The sequence below is a fragment of the Sardina pilchardus genome, chromosome 16 (assembly GCF_963854185.1).
Source record: "Sardina pilchardus chromosome 16, fSarPil1.1, whole genome shotgun sequence".
Classification (NCBI taxonomy): domain Eukaryota; kingdom Metazoa; phylum Chordata; class Actinopteri; order Clupeiformes; family Clupeidae; genus Sardina; species Sardina pilchardus.
Genome location: NC_085009.1, coordinates 28,217,312 through 28,238,420, shown reverse-complemented (window position 1 = coordinate 28,238,420; position 21,109 = coordinate 28,217,312). Strand labels below are relative to the sequence as shown.

The 21,109-nt window shown below is 42.1% G+C and overlaps 1 protein-coding gene and 1 pseudogene across 1 annotated transcript in view; both read right to left on the bottom strand.

Annotated features, from left to right (window-relative positions):
• Window positions 1-21,109, bottom strand: part of LOC134059640 (uncharacterized) — a 301,237-nt gene that overhangs the window by 254,506 nt on the left and 25,622 nt on the right. Inside the window, exons 5-8 of the mRNA XM_062516082.1 lie at window positions 15,248-15,421; window positions 13,115-13,288; window positions 12,597-12,770; window positions 10,186-10,359 (exon numbers count right to left, since the gene is read on the bottom strand). Of these exons, the coding sequence (XP_062372066.1) occupies window positions 10,186-10,359; window positions 12,597-12,770; window positions 13,115-13,288; window positions 15,248-15,421 (696 nt within the window). The remainder of the gene's footprint in view (window positions 1-10,185; window positions 10,360-12,596; window positions 12,771-13,114; window positions 13,289-15,247; window positions 15,422-21,109) is intronic.
• Window positions 16,913-19,082, bottom strand: LOC134059796 (NLR family CARD domain-containing protein 3-like; annotated as a pseudogene).

Genomic DNA, 21,109 nt, shown 5'->3' with positions numbered 1-21,109 from the left:
GCCAAAATGGCGTTTTTTCCTAAAAATGCCACTTTTATTGCCTTTTTCCAAGGACAAGATGAAATGTAAATCCAACATTTCATTTTTTCTGCAATAGTGTGGCACTTTGCAGATCATGTGAATGTGGTAGATCCAACCTGTCCATTTTAATATCCCCACAGCACATGTCTGAAGTTAGAAAAAATGAAAAATAGTCTTGGCTGAAGGAGGTGTTGTATGAACCTCTTAGAAGGACAATATGGGGTGTAAACCCATTTTTTTCTGTTTGAGGGATCAGAATGCCATCCTGTAAATAGGATAAAAATGTTGTATCCCATTTTTACTCTTTAGTGATCCCTTTAAATATGTCCAAAAGTTGTAAAAAATGAAAAAGGCAACTAAATTGAGGGGCTTAAATGGCCAAGTGGATCAAGTCACACAAGGCTACAAATGTAATGTAAGACAGATGAGATATTGAGGGAGAACACTGTGAAATGTTTAACCCTGTTACGATGGCCTTTGAACCGACTGTGTCCCTAATATCCTGTGATAACCGGAAGTTGGTTTAAAACAGGAAATAAACTTTAAAAAGGCTATATCTAGAGAACGGAAGGTCATAGAAATAAACATTCACTTCTTGCTTGATCCTCATGGTCGAATTATGTCTGATGGAGCAAATCAGATTGAGTCTACGACCTTCCGTTCAAGAGTTGTTTGCAAAAAACTATTTCCCATTGAAACGAATGGGAAAAAACAAAAAACAGAAATTTGCTTAATAGTCCGTGAGCCAGAGGGGTTGGTCGTTACCGAAAAGGTGGCAAAGGCTACCATACCTTTCCTGAAAGCTTGGAATCTCAGCTTTCCAGTGATGTATGATGGCCATCTGACAAGAGTAGCTGTTTTCAGTTATGACACATAATGTAAACTATAGGTTGAAGAAATAATGCGTATAAATCAAGGAGAACACTGACCAATCTGATCATGATATTGGACATATAGGAATATTTTATTTTGTTATGTTTGGTATCATTTTAAAGGGGAGACTCTGGGCTTTCATTTAAATCCTTTTGTGAACATTTTGGATAAGTACAGCCAACCCTGGAGCTCTTCAAACCTTTAATCACACACATTTTCCTGCCATTTCCGCCTAAGTCATGTTTTGTCTTTTAATCCTGTGGCACCAGGGAGCATCAGAGAAACACAATCCAAACACTGAAATACTGGCATGACCCTAAGGATTCAGGAAATGTATAATTTACCCATACTATCTGATTTGGAGGGGGTGATTTTCAGTCTTATATCAGACATGGCGTTTGAGGAAATAATATTATAAATTAAGCAGAAAACATAACAATTAACAAATGAGACATGGATTCCTATATTTTGAGATGTGGTAAACGCAATTATGACATTGCCATTACTGTAAAAGGTCAAGGTCATGACCTTTAGGCATGGTCAATGACATTTTATGACATTTTCGCACAGATTGCATCATTCAAGGCCACAACACTAATCAAACTCCTCGTCGGAATCCTCATCAGAGGAATACGATTGTTCAGCAAAGTCATCCTTCGGGTTTTTGCACGCCATAGGTCAGTGCAGGGAAAGTTGTTGGCAACACACTGACATGATGGAGTGACACAGTCCCTCTTGCATGAGCAGGACAGCAACTCAAGTACTGCTTGTGGACCAATGGAGACATTGAACCAGTCTATGGAGAGCTGCAAGTCACCATCTTGGTCCACTCTAGAACACCCATGCTCAACTGGGGAAGGAACTTCAGGGTTGTTCTCGATGCATCTTCTCCAGATAGCACCTTGATGGTTAGCTCTGAGACCGTGCTTCCTGAGAGAATCTGAGCATGGAGGTAAATGCCTGATTATGGACTTGGAGCTGTACATTTGACATGTGAACTCCTGTAAGGCTGCATACAACTCAGGTGTCATTGCCAGTCTGCCCCAACCTTCTGAAAGGTCTCACAGCAGTTTTCATTCTTCTGAAGAAGTTTTAGGGCTGACACTTTACCACAGCCAGAAAATGCACTTACAGTGTCGCAGCCTGTGTATACGTGTAAACCAGGCAAAGCCTGACACACCTGTGAACCCAGACCACAAGTGAGTTGTGAGATGTTTATGTAGCTGGTGCGATTCTTTGTCCCTGTCCTCAGGAACAGGCCACATGTGAGTGTGTCACTGGTAGCCATGCTTATCACCAAGACATCAGTGTCACAAGGATGACAGGTTTGTGATCAGTCCTTGAAGCATGGCAAGCATGGAGTAGCATACAGGTTTCAGCCTCTTTATGAGTGGACGACAGGTCTGCTACCTTGTGCACTCCCTGTTGGGTCACCTTGTAATCTTTGGTTGTAGTGTGCAGAACCTTTTCACCGAAAAATCTTGTTCTAGACTGTTCTTTGCCCCAATCCTTGAGCAAGAAGGTAGCAAGGTTTGTTTTGTTGCTTTGTAGGAATTTCTTACATTGTTGAACTGTGCCATGCAGTGATCTGTTTGACCTCTGTGCCGGAGTCTGCACCTCTGGCCACTCTCTCCAAGTGTTTGATAGAAGGCTCATTATATACACTATATTGCCCAAAGTATTTGCTCACCTACCTTGACTTACATATGAACTTCAGTCACATCCCATCCTTAATCCATAGGGTTTATTATGACATCGGTCGACTCTGCAGCTATAACAGCTTCAACTCTTCTGGGAAGGTTTAGGAGTGTGTTTATGGGATTTTTTGACCATTCTTTCAGAAGCGCATTTGTGAGGTCACACACTGTGGTTGGACGAGGCGTCTGGTTCTCAGGATCCGCTCTAATTCATCCCAAAGGTTTTCTATTGGGTTGAGGTCAGGACTCTGTCCAGGCCAGTCATGTTGGAACAGGAAGTGGCCATCCCCAAACATCCCACAAAGTTGGGAGCATGGAATTGTCCAAAATCTCTTAGTTAATTCTGAAGCATTCAGGGTTCCTTTCACTGGAACTAAGGGACCAAGCCCTGCTCGGGGGTGGCCCCTTCCTGTTCCAACATGACTGCACCAGTGCACAAAGCAAGGTCCATAAAAGTATGGATGGCAGAGTTTGGTGTGGATGAACTTGACTGGCCTGCACAGAGTCCTGACTTCAACTCGTATGTGAGTCAAGGCAGGTGAGCGAATACTTTTGGCAATATAGTGTACATAAAAAACAATGTCAACACGGGTGCTGTAACTTGCTTCAGCTTGCACAGCGGACAAGGCATAGTCTGCAATATCAGCAAATGTCTTGCCATCACCGTTCAACTTCTGAACAAGTGCCATGCCATCTATTACACAGGTGAGCTGTCTACTCTGTGCAGTCAGTAGGCTACCATCTGAGCAAATATTCGATTATCAGCTTTGAGGATATCTTCTTTATTCCCAGTTGTGCATGTCTTTGCCTTTCCCTGCATTTAGGAGAACGTGTTCAGTTTCATCTTGGAGAGTGGTGCATGGAACTGCTTTGCAGGAGGATTATTCTCAACACGCTTAGCAGAGAAGGTTCTGTAGGCATTATTGCCAATGGTGTGTGCATTCAGGAGGTCTTCAGTAACATCTGCTGGTGCTGTACTTCCAGTAGACAGAGAAATGAGGGACTCGCCACCTGCAAATGGACTTATCCAACTAGAATCCATGAGATCCACAGTGCTTGTAATGTGTTCATCTTTGCCAATTCTGCTTTGTCCAAGGTCCTTGTGAGAATAGTCACTTTGTTGGAGTCCCAGGGAACTTTTCAATATAGACAGGTAAGTGCTTTTGTACTCAGCAGAAATGCAATATCTTGAGACAGCTGCTGGGCCTTCAAGCTGAACCCTTTTGTGCCTCAAGCTGTCTGAGTGTCCCTCTAGGGCCTGGTCAATCAGAACCCTGCCAAATGTGTTTGTTGCACTCAGCTAGGCCGAAAAGCCTAGAGAAGATGTAAAGATCTGATTTCTCATGTTCAATGTGGCTCATCTCTGAGTAGTAAGCAGTGAGTGACCTTGCATAATTCAGATTATCATAGGCAAAGGTCCAGGGGATGATTGATCGAATGCTAGCCATGTGCAATGCCCAGTTTCCTTCACATGATGCCCTCACAACCTCCACCATGTCAATATATGACATCCAAAAGCTGGCCAGTAGACCTTGCTGAGACCTGAGATGCTGCAGGAATTCACAGAAGTACTGATGGACCTTTCTGAAGACTGTACAGTCAAGTGATACTTCTACAGTGGTTGATGATATAACCTCAGAAAAGACACTCAAGTCTAGGGGCAGGATATCTAGGAGACCGTGGGCATCAGGATGGTCATTTGTGAGCCACTGGTGAAACTGATTCCAGACTAGCTTAGGGAGGGATTCATACATGATTTTATGGAATCTCAGAGATCTATACTAACACCACTTGCAGATCCCTCGGCCACAGCTCCAGATTCAATGCATATTCCTTAGGCCTGCAGCCTGGAAGCACTTCCCAATCACTCCCAAGAACATACAGATGGTGTGGAAGACTCCAAGTCTTGGCACAATGTTGGGAAACCTGTCTCTATGTGCCCACAGAATTTCTGTAACTTTACAGTAGAGAGCCTGATAAAAGGCAACTGACATGCTAATGCGTAAGGAAGTTGTTTTTTACTTTGAAGGAGAAGCTCATGAACAGTTCCCATCAGTCTGGCCGGGGCATTGATGGTTGGCAGATAGCTGAAAACACTGGGAATAACATCCACAGAGTTTGATGCTAAGATGTTGTAACCTGTCCAGCTAGGGACGCTTTGATTTGTGACAGAGTGCAGTCTGCAACCATAAGGAGTTCTTCAAAGCATCAGCACAGATATCTGTCTTGACCTCAACATAGGATCTAGTTGGAGGACCACACCTAGGACTTAACATCCGAGGCTGCACTGCTATACCATTGACCCTATGGGATGTTCCACGGCCTGTAAGTGGCTCTTTCAGCCTGTCAATATTGTCCCAGGCTAGAGCTGTGGGCACATATGGCTTCACTTGGTCTGGAGTAACCCCACCATCCTGTCCTAGCTTGTGCACGCATAATGAGATGTCAATTTCCTCTAGCATACTGTAGGGTACACAATGACTAAATCTATTAGTATTAGTAATATTCTGATGAGATTGACATTACCAGTAAGCGACTTCACAGCATAAGTCAAAAGGATATGCTTGGAAGTCTTCACTTTGCCATGAGATATGGCATACACTACAGTAGATCCATGCCAAATGAGTCTCTTAGTCGTTGTTCCTTCTCATCAGTGCTTGGTAAAAGACAAGATAGCAATGACTTCACAGAAGAAGGCACAGAGGAATCGGAGTCCAACTCTGTTGGTAGAGGTCACCATGGCTGGTCGTAATTGAGATGCTTCACATCTCGATGGATTTGTTTTGCAACAACCTGTCATGAAGCTCCAACGCCAACGGTTGGTTTTTCAAGACTGATTATCCTCTTCCTAAGGGCCATATTCTCTCTCAATATATACATGTCAAGTTTGAACATTTCTCCAAATTAGCGCCTATTTTTAGCCTGGCTAGCACCTACCACTTCTCAAATGAGACTTGGTCTGGCAACCAGACGTTAATTTTTTTGTATTTGAAAAAATGCCCAGATCCGTTCATTGGGCATCACGGATGTCTATCAAATGCATCTGTGCATAGCTGATCATCGTCTTGCTTTCCCCCCTGTTCTGTGATTGGTCCCCTATCTCAGGCAAAAATTGGCTAGCCTATTTCAGAAATTAATCCTCATTTGCATATTTAGTCATTACCTTTAAAAAAACCTGCAATACAAGCAATACTTGTCTTAATCTTTGTGATAAACTGGGAAAGTTTTGTGGTGATATATTTAAAAAAAAAAAAAAAAGTACCCTATTTACCAGTATTTTCTTGCCTGAGAACAAGGCATTCATTTTTTTAATGTAAATATGTATTAAAATTGTATAAAATATGTATCAAGGACCTTTTGAACTATCTAAAAATGCAGAATAACAACTTTTTAAAAAAACATTTACCTCAGACTTTCAACTCGACATACAGTATCAACAAATTAGCCTAGGGATAATAGTACACTACTGTTTCTGTCTTTGAAAAAACGGCATATCTGATATAAGACTGAAAATCACCCCCTCCAAATCAGTAAATACGGGTAAATGATACATTTTCTGAACCCTTAGGGTCATGCCAGTATTTCAGTGTTTGGATTTTGTTTCTCTGATGCTCCCTGGTGCCACAGGATTAAAAGACAAAAGATGACCTAGGCGGAAATGGCAGGAAAATGTGTGTGATTAAAGGTTTGAAGAGCTCCAGGGTTGGCTGTACTTATCCAAAATGTTCACTAAATGATTTAAATGAAAGCCCAGAGTCTCCCCTTTAAAATGATACCAAACATAACAATATAAAATATTCCTATATGTCCAATATCATGATCAGATTGGTCAGTGTTCTGCTTGATTTATACGCATTATTTCTTCAACCTATAGTTTACATTATGTGTCATAACTCAAAACAGCTACTCTTGTCAGATGGCCATCATAAATCACTGGAAAGCTGAGATTCCAAGCTTTCAGGAAAGGTATGGTAGCCTTTGCCACCTTTTCGGTAACGGTTTCCATAATTTGAGGCCCTGGCTCACGGTCTATAAGTGTTGAGGCCAAAATCATGGTTTGAGATATTGTGTAGGAGTATGTTTCAGACCATTTGGAGTTGATTGGTACCCACTTTGTGTGACAAAAAAAATCCCCCCTTAGGGTTTAACTTATGGATGGATATGGATGACCAAAAAGTGTAGGATTTTCACTGGTCCTAGGGTTATGTTTATCTAAGTGGATCTCGGGTTAATTGTCCAGGGATACCATTAGAACAAATCACAATGCATGCTGCATCCAACGGTAACTCCAACAGCAACCAGGAGACAATATGCTTCATGCAGAAGAAATTTGTTTAATAAGAATGAACCTCAGTTAAGGACACAGTGGGTTCAAAGGCCATCATAGCAGGGGTTATACATTTCACAGTGTTCTCCCTCAGTATCTCTTCTGTCTTATATTTCATTTTTAGCCTTGTGTGACTTGATCCACTTGGCCATTTAAGCCCAATTTAGTCGCCTTTTTTCATTTATGACAACTTTTGGACATATTCTAAGGGATCAATAAAGAGTAAAAACGGGATATAAGATTTTTATCCTGTTTACAGGATGGCATGCTGATCCCTCAAAAAGACAAAATGGGTTTACACCCCATATTGTCCTTCTAAGAGGTTCATACAAATCAAACCAACACCTCCTTCAGCCATTTTTTTCATTTTTTCTAACTTCAGACATGTGCTGTGGGGATATTAAAATGGACAGGTTGGATCTACCACATTCACATGATCTACAAAGTGCCACACTATTGCAGAAAAAAAGAAATGTTGGATTTGCATTTCATCTTGTCCTTGGAAAAAGGCAATAAAAGTGGCATTTTTAGGAAAAAACGCCATTTTGGCCAACTTTGAAGGCTCATAGCCTCGAAATACGAAAACTAACATTCTCAATTTTTTGTCAACATGTTCTCTTACTCATGGACTATATATATGTAGAGTTTTAAAACTGTGAGTAGGGGTGCAACGGATCGAAAAAGTCACGGTTCGGATCGTTCCTCGGATCAAGAGTCACGGATCGGATCATTTTTCGGATCAGCAAAAAAAAAAAAAAAGACAAGACAAGACAAATTAACATAGTTTTGTCTTTGACGGGATGTTGTAACGTGGCTCAAGCACTTTCAGCATGTGTTTAAAGTAGGCTAGTGTTGTCACGATACCAAAATTATTGTTTCGATACCGATACTAAGTCAAGAATGACTTTTTCGATGCTTTTTTACAATTTTAGTTGATTTGGTGTTTAATCACCTTATATTGAATATTGTGTGATTCACACCAGTGGCCAATGCTGGCCATCCAAGATTCTGCTTGACCCTCCACACACAATCTGCATATTTACTAGTAGCTACAAATGTTTAGTCATTTGTGTAGGCCTACTGATTTAACTATCTTTAATGTGGTGTGGAGGAGTGCGCATAGGAGGTGTGTGTAATTGAGTCCCTGTCGCTTTAAGAAATACGTGAGGGTAATTAGGCTTCAGTCTCACGGTTTTATTCTTGAGAAAATAAGTTGGATATAGTGCATGACGACAAGGATATTTCATTAGATAAAATACATGTTAATAAAACTAACAAGTCGAATAAAATCTTTCTGGGATCATAAAAGAGATGAGTGTCTTGCAATGCTCCTTTATGATTTTAGTGAGCACAAGCTATCTCCAGATGTACAAGTTAGCCAATGTTGCGTAGCTTATTGCTGACATTGAACCCAACAGTAGGCTAAGCCTAAATTACCTAAATATCATAGCATAGGTAGGTGCGCAACAAACTTGAGATGTAAGTGTGCACAAACGAACTTGATATTAGGCTATTATTGTGTTGCTGCTATGCAGCCACATCAGCACTTAAACTAGCAGCCATGTATTGCTGGTTGGCATGACCGCTAATAACGTGTGTGAGAGCAGAAAAGACACGCAGGCAGGCTAGGGGAGCAGAGCAGGGAGGGACTAGAAGCATGCCTGCTGGACACGCATGTTACTTCAAAAGAACACACGGACATTATTATTAATAATTATTATAAATCAATCCGCGGATCATGTGTGTGCCGAACCGAAGATACTGATCCGAACGGATCACGGATCAATGATGATCCGTTGCACCCCTAACTGTGAGTGTTAGCCATTCATGACCATAAGAGAACAAAAACAGTTTTTTTTTCATTGCTTTCAAAACAAATATGGGTTTGTTTCGATGAATAAGTCTCCAATGGTGGGAAGGACTGTAATTCCTTTGTGATTTTGGACAACAACACAGGGTACTGCCCCAGTGTTCAAATTTTTAGAAAATAATATGGTAGCCTTAAGAGAGGAGAGGGGTTTAAAAAAAAGTGGTGCTCATTAAATACAGGAATTTTCAGCCTTTTTTTAGGATGCGTCTATCCACATTTGAAGAGCCATATCTCAGAAACCAAACAAGATAACAAGCTAAAATTTAGGTTTTCTTCTAATGAGACATGGAGGAACATGTGCACCAAAAATCAGGAAAAACTGAGGACCATGGTGTCGGACCTGTTCCAACTGATATGGAATTGCCCGTTTGTGACCATTGGTTAACAGATTAGAGTTAGCCTGCTTCTTCTTTTTTTTTTTTTTTTAAGATTATTTTTTTGGGCTTTTTATGCCTTTATTTGGACAGGACAGTAGAGAGAATGACAGGAAGCGAGTGGGAGAGAGAGTTGGGGTGGGATCCGGAAAGGACAACGGGGCGGGAATCAAACCCGGGTCGCCGGCGTATGGTGCAGGTGCCCCAGCCAGTCGCGCCACGGCCGGGGCCAGCCTGCTTCTTTAAGTTAATTTTGGACAGGGGCTTCTTAATGTGTTTTTGCCTTGGATTTTGGCACAAGGGATTTTAACATCAAATCCTGTGTATTAATGTAATGTTTGTATGTCTTGTGATTGTGTGTTAGTGATTTGTGTGTGTGTGTGTTTGTTTGTTTGTATGTCTTGTGATTGTGTGTTAGTGATTTGTGTGTGTGTGTTTGTTTGTTTGTATGTCTTGTGATTGTGTGTTAGTGATTTGTGTGTGTGTGTTTGTTTGCTTGTTTGTATGTCTTGTGATTGTGTGTTAGTGAATGACTAAATGAAGGAGAGAGTGAGTGAGTGAGTGAGTTAGTGGTGTGTTTGTGTTTGTGTTTGTGTTTGTGTTTGTGTTTGAGTGTGTGTGTATGTGTCTGTGTGTGTGTCTGTGTGTGTGTGTGTGTGTGTGTGTGTGTGTGTGTGTGTGTGTGAGTGACTAAATAAAGGAGTGACTGAGTGAGTGAATCAATGGTGTGTATGTGTGTGTGTGTGTGTGTGTGTGTATGTGTGTGTGTTGCAATTGTGTGTTAGTGAGTGACTAAATGAAGGAGAGATTGATTGAGTCAGAGGTGGGTGTGTGTGTGTGTGTGTGTGTGTGTGTGTGTGTGTGTGTGTGTGTGTCTCATGTTATAGGGTGAGTGATAGTGTACGTGACTGAGAGAGTGACTGACTGACTCAGTGATGTGTTTGTCTTTGAGTGAGAAAAAGAGATAAAACACACTGTCAAATTCACTGATAGCAACTCAGTATTTGGTCTTGTGATACTCACTGTAGTTTCTCCAGTTTACAGTTGGGATCCTCCAGAAGAGAAGAAAGATGCTTCACTCCTGAGTCTCCTGCTATATTATAACTCAGCTGCAGCTCTCTCATGTGTGAGGGGTTTGATCTCAGTGCTGATGCAAGAGCTCTGAAGCCTTCCTCTCCAATACTACAGTTAACCAGGCTGTAGAGATAAGTAGGAGAAATACTTCATCTGCATTTCCTTTTGGACAATCATTACAGTCAAATTTACAATACTTTCTCTCTCTCTCTCTCTCTCTCTCTCTCTCTCTCTGTGTGTGTGTCTGTGTAAGTGATTGAATAAATGAGAGAGTGACTGAGTGACTGGCCTGGCCATGTTACGGCCTGGCTCAAAAGGCCATAACCAAACAAAAGGAGGACAAACCAAACGACGACCGACTTATTTATTAAATAATAAATAGAAACAATCTTCGTCAGTAATGAGTATCAGTATGTCGGCAAAGGTGCAAGTAGTGAATGTGTGCAGAGATGTGACTGTATGAGTGCAAAAGCAAAGGACACGACGGCAGCTCTCCAAAAGTCCTAAAAGCAGCCCAGCCTCCCCACAGGGGTGCACACAGTGTCCTTTATACACCTGTGTATTAGTAGCTTAACGAGAACGGCCACGCCCACGCCAGCAAATTTACCTGCAAGGAGGGAAAGACACAGAGCATGCAAGCAGGAAGAACGGCCTGCAGTCTGCAGCCTGCAGCCGTCAGAGGGCAACTCTCTAGTGCCGCCGCCACTGTCTGCATGTGTGTGTTTGTGTGCGCGCCTGCGTGTTCTTGTGTGTGTTGCAAAGACTACTGCCAGGACATGAAGTAGCATATACTGTACATTCAGCAGTTTTTGAAATGTGATGTCATCTCATGAAACAAATCTTAATTGTTATTTCCATTCAGTGAGATTCATCACTCACCCCCCTTTACAGCTGCTGCTACAGCTGCATTATCATCACTGATACACATCAGATTCATCACTCACTCCCTTTTACAGCTGCTGCTAGCTGCATTATCATTACTTATACACATCAGAGCATCTTACAATGAATCAGCCTCACTATAGTGAACACACAACACTGCGTACATTTCACAAAACTGCACTTCTATATGGGAAAAGACAGGACATAGAATAGTCTATTTTCAGATATCTCCAGTTTAATGTTGGTGTGATTAAGAAAACAATGATGACTGATTTTGCAACAACATCAGCAACACCAGTGTGTGTGTGTGTGTGTGTGTGTGTGTGTGTGTGTGTGTGTGTGTGTGTGTGTGTGCCAGTGTTGTGCATGAACGAGTTCAAAAGAACGCGTTCATAGAACACGTTCATTTTTCTGTGAACGTTGAACTGAACGCAACACATTTGTAAATAATGAATTTGAACGTGAATTCGCTCAGACTATGTCACATGAACGACGAACTTCACTGTTGAGGTCCAATTAAACGTTACAGAATTTTTTTTGTCCTGAGAAATCACTATGTGACTTTGTGACACTATCTGCTGGCATTTTAGAAACAGCATTTTGTTGTCACACTCACTGCCCACAGGCGCCACTCCTAAACTACAGCTTTGCACTACGTTGCCGTAGGCTACATTAGACTACCCATGATCACCTTACGCATGATGCATTGTAGGCATACACATAATAGAACCGCTGCTACAGTATGTGAATGCAATCGCAGAAAAATTCTGCACTTGTCAGTGATCGAGGGATGTATAACGTGTGTTCAAAGAGCCCTACAATAGCCAGCCTATGTCACTGATCAGTTCCATCGCTGCATGTAATGCAGCAAGGCTATAGATCCTCCATACACCCGGTGGAAAAACTAGCCTACACTCTTCCACTGTCAGGCATGCACAGCTGACTCATTTATTAGTATTAATTATTAATAAATGCGTGGCTGCATTTATTAGGCGTCGGTATCTGCGAAACAAAGCCCAATTTATGGACATTCTAAATTAGATGAGAACAGGTGGCTGTATACATTCCGCGGTCAGAAACAGATTTCCATTCAAATGAACTGAACTTGAACTAGTTCAAAATTAAAAATGGTGAACTATGAACGTGAACAGTTCACTTTGCACGTGTGTGAACTGAACTTTGAACTAGTTACTGAAAAGTGTGAACGTGCACAACACTGGTGTGTGCTTCCTATAGTGCTATAGTGACTGCATAAGTGAGTGTGAGAGAGAATAACTGACTGACTCAGTGGTGTGTGTGTGTGTGTGTGTGTGTGTGTGTGTGTGTGTGTGTGTGTGTGTGTGTGTGTGTGTGTGTGTGTGTGTGTGTGTGTGTGTGTGTGTGTGTGTGTGTGTGTGTGAGTTCGTGTGAGAAAAAGAGATAAAACACACTGTCAAATTTACTGATAGCAACTCAGTATTTGGTCTTGTGATACTCACTGTAGTTTCTCCAGTTTACAGTTGGGATCCTCCAGAAGAGAAGAAAGATGCTTCACTCCTGAGTCTCCTGCTTTATTCCCACTCAGCTGCAGCTCTCTCATGTGTGAGGGGTTTGATCTCAGTGCTGATGCAAGAGCTGTGAAGCCTTCCTCTCCAATACTGCAGTCAACCAGACTGTAGAGAGAAGTAGGATAAATACTTAATTTCCTTTTGGACAATCAACATTACTGTCACATTTACAATACTCTTTGAGTGTGTGTGTGTGTGTGTGTGTGTGTGTGTGTGTGTGTGTGTGTGTGTGTGTGTGTGTGTGTGCTTCCTATAGTGCTATAGTGACTGCATAAGTGAGTGTGAGAGAGAATAACTGACTAACTCAGTGGTATGTGTGTGTGTGTGTGTGTGTGTGTGTGTGTGTGTGTGTGTGTGTGTGTGTGTGTGTGTTCGTGTGAGAAAAAGAGATAAAAACACACTGTCAAATTCACTGATGGCAACTCAGTATTTGGTCTTGTGATACTCACTGTAGTGTCTCCAGTTTACAGTTGGGATCCTCCAGAAGAGAAGAAAGATGCTTCACTCCTGAGTCTCCTGCTTTATTCCCACTCAGCTGCAGCTCTCTCATGTGTGAGGGGTTTGATCTCAGTGCTGATGCAAGAGCTCTGAAGCCTTTCTCTCCAATACTGCAGTATGACAGGCTGTAGAGAGAAGTAGGAGAAATACTTCATCTTCATTTCCTTTAGGACAATCAACATTACTGTCACATTTACAATACTCTTTGAGTGTGTGTGTGTGTGTGTGTGTGTGTGTGTGTGTGTGTGTGCATGTGTGCGTCGTGTGTGTGTGTGTGTGTTTGTGTCTGTGTTCATGGGCGGTGCCAGGAGGTAGCTAGGGGGTGCTACAGCTCTGTGTTTTCTCTGTTGGTATGTCTGTCCCTCAGAAAACTGCCTTGAAATGGTATTTCGCAGTAATTCGTAATTTTACACGGGGGGGCAACTCTCTAGTGCCGCCACTGTCTGCATGTGTGTGTTTGTGCGCGCGCGTGCGTGTTCTTGTGTGTATTGCAAAGACTACAGCCAACGACGTGAAGTAGCATATACTGTACATTCAGCAGTTTTTAATGTGATGTCATCTCATGAAAACAAATCTTATTTCCAATCAGTGAGATTCATCACTCACCCCTCTTAACAGCTGCTGCTACAGCTGCATTATCATCACTGATACACATCAGATTCATCACTCACCCCCCTTTACAGCTGCTGCTACAGCTGCATTATCATCACTGATACACATCAGATTCATCGCTCACCCCCCTTTACAGCTGCTGCTACAGCTGCATTATCATTACTGATACACATCAGAGCATCATACAATGAAACAGCCTCACTGTACTGAACACAAAACACTGTGTACATTTAAAAAAAACTGCACTCCTACAGTATATGGCAAAAGAAAGGACATGGAATAGTCTATTTATGTTGGTGTGATTCAGAAAACAATGATGATTGATTTTGTATCAACATCAGCAACACCACCTTTAACCTAAGCTGTTTTATGTGAAGTGAATGCAACAACATCCACTAACCGTAATGTCTGCAGTGTGCAGTGGGGATCCTGCAGTAAAGCACACAGCTGAGTCACTCCCAAGACTCCTGGTATGCGTCTACTCAGATCCAGCTCAGTCATGAGTAAGGGGTTTGAACCCACAGCTGAAGCCACAGCAGCACAGGCTTCCTCAGCAGCACTACTCTTCAGGAACCTGGACAAATAAGGAGGACAACACACCTTTCATCTCACCTGACATGAACAACACTAATGTGGGCATAGAAAGACTCAAAGACTTTTGGCAAGTCAGACAATCGAGTAATAATGAAATGACGACTGCTACATATGCTGTTGTCAGAAAGAGTGCATTATGTATGCTACTCTTTTGTGTGTGTGTGTGTGTATGTGTGTATGTGTGTGTGTGTGTGTGTGTGTGTGTGTGTGTGTGTGTGTGTGTGTGTGTGTGTAACTAATTTATCTGCTTAGCCTGTAGCTGCAGCTTTAAATCTCACAGGTTCAGTTTTCTCTGCAGCACCTTATCTTATCTGGTCTCTTCAAATACCATGTTCATGTCTGGATAGTAGAGACTGAATCTCTACACAAGGTGTTCCACCACAAGACAGTCAATGGCACACAGTCTGAAGTTTCACCAGCTTCATAGAATATGTCATATGAAGCCTTTGATGATCGTTAACACGCAACTGGACTGTCCACTGTTCTTCCAGAAATATACTTACTGGACATTTCTCAGTGTACACTGTGGATCCTCCTTCAGGTCTAAAAGCAGTTTGACTCCAGATTTCCCTGACTCATTTCCTCTGAGATCAAGCTCTCTGAGGTATTTGGGATTTAACCTCAGGGCTGAAGCCAGACTAGCATAGCCCTTCCCTGTGATACTGCAGTCAAAGAGTCTAGAAGGAAAGAATTTAGTCAATGCACCACACACACACACACACACACACACACACACACACACACACACACACACACACACACACACACACACACACACACACACACACACACACACACACACACACACACACACAGAGAAACACAAACAAATGCATGATCATTTAAATAAAGCCAGTATTTGGTCTTGTGATACTCACTGTAGTTTCTCCAGTTTACAGTTGGGATCCTCCAGAAAAGAAGAAAGATGCTTCACTCCTGAGTCTCCTGCTTTATTCTCACTCAGCTGGAGCTCTCTCATGTGTGAGGGGTTTGATCTCAGCGCTGATGCAAGAGCTCTGAAGCCTTCCTCTCCAATACTGCAGTATGACAGGCTGTAGAGAGACAGCTTTGTCAGCCTACTGAGGCTACATCCCCACATGCACCATACTGCATAAATGAAGCCACAAAACTGATCATTATGGAATACTGAAATGTCTTACCTGAGTGTCTCCAGTGCACAGTTTGGGTTACCCAGTCCACTACACAGTTCTTGGACCCCAATATCTCCAATACTGTTGTCGTTGAGGTCCAGATGTTTCAGTTTTGAAGACGCTTTAGTGAGGACAGATGCCAGACCTGCACAGCTCCTCTCAGTGAGCCCACAACTGTTGAGCCTTAAATGGGAAAACTTTCCACCAGTTAACAGACTCTCTAGAAAGGACTTTGATATCATAACAGAGACCATCAGTGCATTAGTGTTGTTGTGCTTCTGATTCATACTTAACATCAGCTTGAATTACCATCCACCTTCCGCCCAAAGCTATTGACATCCTACTCACACACACACACACACACACACACACACACACACACACACACACACACACACACACACACACACACACACACACACACACACACACACACACACACACACACACACACACACACACACACACACACACACACACACACACATTTCCGCCCATAGCTATTGACATCCTACTCACAGAGCCTTTTGGGATTCCTCCACTACTGGCTGAAGCCTTAGGAGACATTCATCAGACCTGCTGTACTTCTTCAAATCAAACACATCCAGCTTTTCTTCTGACGTCAGAAGCACAAACACAAGAGCTGACCACTGAGTGGATGAGAGATTGGCTGCAGAAAGTGTCCCTGCACTCAGGAAGCTCTGGACCTCCTCCACTAAGGACTGATCATTGACTTCATTCAGACAGTGGAAGAGGTTGAGAACTCTTTCTGATGATGGCATCTCCCTGATCTTTGTCTTAATGTAGCTGCATATTTCCTCTTTGCTTTCATGTTGTACTTCCTTTATTAGACCTCTCAAAAGTCTCTGGTTGGATTCCAGAGAGAGGCCAAGAAGGAAACGGAGGAACAGATCAAAGCGCCCATCTTCATGTTCCAATGCTTTGTCCACAGCACTCTTCTGTAAGGTGCTCATGGATGCATGCACTCTTCTCTTTTTTGCTGCTCCGGGGGGTGTCTGTGAGGACATTAGGTCTTTCCCTTCTGTAATTAACATCAGAAGAACGTGAAGTGCGGCAAGGTACTCCTGGATGCTCAGATGCACAAAGCAGTACACCTTTTCCTGATGAAGGCCTGACTCTTCTTGAAAGATCTGGGTGCAGATGCCACAGTGTACTGCTGCCTCTCTGACATCAATACCACTCTCTCTCAGGTCATCTTCATAAAAGATCAGGTTGCCCTTCTTCAGCTGCTCGTAGGCCAACTTTCCAAGAGTAAGGAGACTAGCCTGGTTCCACTGTGGGTCTGTGTCATAAACTCCTTCAAACTTCATACTTCTCTGCTTGGTTTGAAATATAAGGAAATACGTGTACATCTCTGTCAAAGTCTTTGGAACTTGCTTATTTCCTTCAGTCATAAGAATAAATTCAATAACAGTAGCAGCAATCCAGCAAAACACTGGAATGTGGCACATAATGTGGAGGCTTCTTGATGATTTAATGTGAGAAATGACTTTGCTGGCAAGATTCTGATCACTGATCCTCTTCCTGAAGTACTCCTCCTTCTGAGTGTCGCTGAACCCTTGTACTTCTGTGACCCGGTCGACACACTCAGGAGGAATTAGATTAGCTGCTGCTGGTCGAGAGGTTATCCAAAGGAGAGCAGAGCGAAGCAGATTACCCTTGATGAGATTTGTCAGCAGAACATCTAATGAAGTGACCTTTGTCACTTCAGTCAAAATTTCATTTTTCTGAAAGTCTAGTTGGAGTCGGCACTCATCCAGACCATCAAAGACGAACAACACTTTGTACTTCCCCTGGCTGGGAAAGGTTAACTGCTTAATTTCTGAGAAAAAGTGGTGAAGAAGATCCATCAAAGAGAGCTGTTTGTGTTTCATGCTGTTGAGCTCCCTTAAAGGCAGTGGAAATATGAAGTGGACATCCTGGTTTTCTTTCCCCTCAGCCCAGTCCAGGATGTATTTCTGAACTGAGACAGTTTTGCCAATGCCAGCTACCCCCTTCGTGATGACACTTCTGATTGGTTTGTCTTGGCCAGGTAAGGGCTTAAAGATGTCTGTGCATTTGATTGGTGTCTCCTGTCCAGATGGTCTCTTGGATTTGGACTCAATCTGCCTGACTTCATGCTCCTCATTTACTTTCCCACTTCCTCCCTCTGTGATGTAGACCTCTGTGTAGATCTTTTCTAGCAAAGCAGAGCTCCCCTGCTTGGGTATTCCTTCAAACACACTCTGGTACTTTTTCTTGAGATTTCTCTTCAGCTCCGTTTGACAAACCACATCATATTCATCTAATTCACAAGAAAATAAAACATAAAACAATATAATCATGTCCATCAAGCCACCAACACCAGCTTGTAACCGGAGGGTTGCCGGTTCGATCCCCGATCAGTCCACCACGGCTGAAGTGCCCTTGAGCAAGGCACCTAACCCCTCACTGCTCCTCGAGCGCCGCTGGTAGGGCAGGCAGCTCACTGCTCTGGGTTAGTGTGTGATTCACCTCACTGTGTGTGTGCTGTGTGTGTTCACTAATTCGGTTAAATTGGGTTAAATGCAGAGAAACGAATTTCCCTCACGGGATCAAAAAAGTATTCTATTCTATCCTACTCTATTCTAAATGTTCAATGTGGCTCCATTGAGTGTAAGGCAAATTCCCCTCGGGGCAATAAAGGTTTCATTCATTCATAAATGTAATACAAGACACTGGGTAATGCAAGTAAATTAAAAATTCTTACTTTCTTGCAGTTTGTCAGCAATGTGCTTCTGCTTCATGTTCCTCAGGAAGTGCAGTGCCATCTTGAGAGCCCCTTCTCTGGCATCACTCTCATCCTGCTCTTTACCCTCAAAGTGTTCTTGGTAATCTGGACTCTGAATCTTCTTGTATCTCTTCAGCTCCTTCTTCACAAAGTTGATGATCTTCTCCTCAAGTACCTAGTGTATAAATATCTGGTTATACTTTGCATTACAATACCAAGGTTTTCAATAAGACCATATTATTATTGTTCTGCATTGTGAATGTCACATGTCTTTGTGAATGTCATTTTGCCAAAACGTGTATATCAGTGCAGCATGATATGGCTGCATCCAAACCTGGAATATGTGCTTGAGGTCCTGCTGGGTAAACTGCTCACTGACATCATCTGGTTTGCATTCTTCCATTTGACCACTGAGTATTTAGGGCAAAGCAAACAACAAATAGATTTCCATTAGTTGTGCATGCAAGCATGTTTAAAACACTGACATCTGTCCAATGCCTAACTAAAGATTTTGATGAACTGGACCAGAAATCTGTCTACTGAAAGGAAGTTGGAGTTAGCATTATAAGACGCATAACATCTGCATCCTACATACTGAAGACCATCCTGTTTGATTTAGTTTACCTGTGTGTCAACAGATAATGGAATCCACCATACAGAGCACCAGAAGTCCACTAGTTTAGATTCTGCTGTCAGTGGCACCTTATATTTCAGAAATGCTGAAACTAAGGGCTGATTTGAGGGTGTTTATGTGACAGGCTTGTTAAGCGGTGGAACCGACCCACGACAAGAATGCCGTATCAGGTTTAATGTACTTATCTTTTGTGTATCATAGTTCTACAATGCCTCACGGTCAAAGCAGATAACGCCGTCTGTGACCGTGTCATTGGATAGGATGTCCTGCCCAAATCTCTCCCAATCCTTAGTTTTTTGGCCTAGTAAACACATCAAAAGCTGCTCATTATAGGAGTCTGCTGATGTTGTATGGCCTTGCCTTGATCCATCCATGACATCACCATCTTTGAAGTCTATGAAGCGACCCTCTGACTGGTCACTCTTCATGGACACACACGTGGGCACAGGTGATGGAGGCCTCTCATGATGGAGTGAGCTGTAAAAACAACAACAACAAAAAATACTAAAATGAGCGCACATTCTCTCGATACACAAATATTTGAAATGACACCTCCTGGGCTCCGTAGAGAACTGTTTCATGGACTTACGCTGATCCATCTGTGACATCATCATGTTTGAAGTATATGAAGCGACCCTCTGACTGGTCACTCTTCATGGACACACAAGTGGGCACAGGTGATGGAGGCCTCTCATGATGGAATGAGCTGTGGTGAAAAAAAAAACAATAACTATTTTCTATAGACATGTTGTAGAGATATCCTTAATATTTTGCCATACTGTTTCTTTTATCTTCTAAACTGATTGATCACACAAATGTGCAATGTGATCATGCTCATTGCCGTTATATCTGTTGGACAAAAACAGAAGCTATTATTTCCAAGTGCTTGAACTATGCACAGTTCCCATGAAAGAACCACAAAATGGCAGTTAGAAGTCTTTACTTTTTCCCTCTTAAAGTGGCTTTAACACCTTTAAACTATAAGAAAGATGTTTAGCAAAGAACAAGAAATGCAAATTCTTCAAGAAACATAATTTATATCATATGCTAAGTAGCCTACCTTTGCCCCTTTAGACTGCCGTCCTGTTTTGTGTTGACTTGTTCCATGTTTCAGCCACTCCTCATACCATTCAAAGGAATCTCATCATGACAAGCTACATTAAAAACAAAGAATCAGAATACTGTGCTAACATTTGCCACAATGCTGTGGCTCACATTATCTTTCTAACATACAACTCCTTGAACGCTTTAGAGTGTAGAGATATATGTTTTTTTGGGCATATCTTGGTATATCCCACTTCAAATGCATTGTTGTGATTTTCACTATATGCATTACAATGACATTACATTACATGGCAATACAAAGTACATTTTGATCATTTCTATATTTGCTAAATAATGTTGCTGTTTGTTGATGCAAAATAAGTTGTATACAAACATAATATTGCATATTCTACTATGAAACCAAAATGACAGGCCTACAGTCTGATGGTCTACCTACTAAACAGGATAATGAGAAGAACTAGAAGACCAACAGCCAGTGCAGAGTGTAACACTACTACTGCAGAGGTGAGGTGGACATACCCCCACACTCTTGCAGTACTTTACATACTGCTCGTCATATGAGGTCATATCACACATACCCATAACTACACTGCTCTTATAACACTGCTGTTAACACTGCTAATCATTACTGTAGACTATACTCCATAGTCAACTACATATCTGAGGTCATATCGCACATACTCATATTCATACAGCTCTTATAACGCTGCTGTTAATACACACACACCCTTACACTCAGATATATAGCTGTATACATTTGTCTAGTGATTATTCTGCAGTGCACTATGTCATAACTGTTCATAATGCACGACCTACATTATTCTTTCAAATGTAGCCTACTCTGCATTTCAGACCTACTGCTTTTTCTGCACCACTGGCTGGACGCTGCTTTTCGATCTCTCTGCTTGTAGCCTAATCCGCACAATTACAATAAAGCTTATCATCTAAATTAATTTAATCTAACATGTACATACCCAACAGAACAAATAATGACTGATTATCGGTGATTAGTAAAGTATTAAATCATAGCCTACCTATGAGACTATTCAGCCTAAAATGGAGGCTAGGCCTGTGCACCTGACCTGAGCGCTAAATGGTTTCCTCATACACAAACAACAGG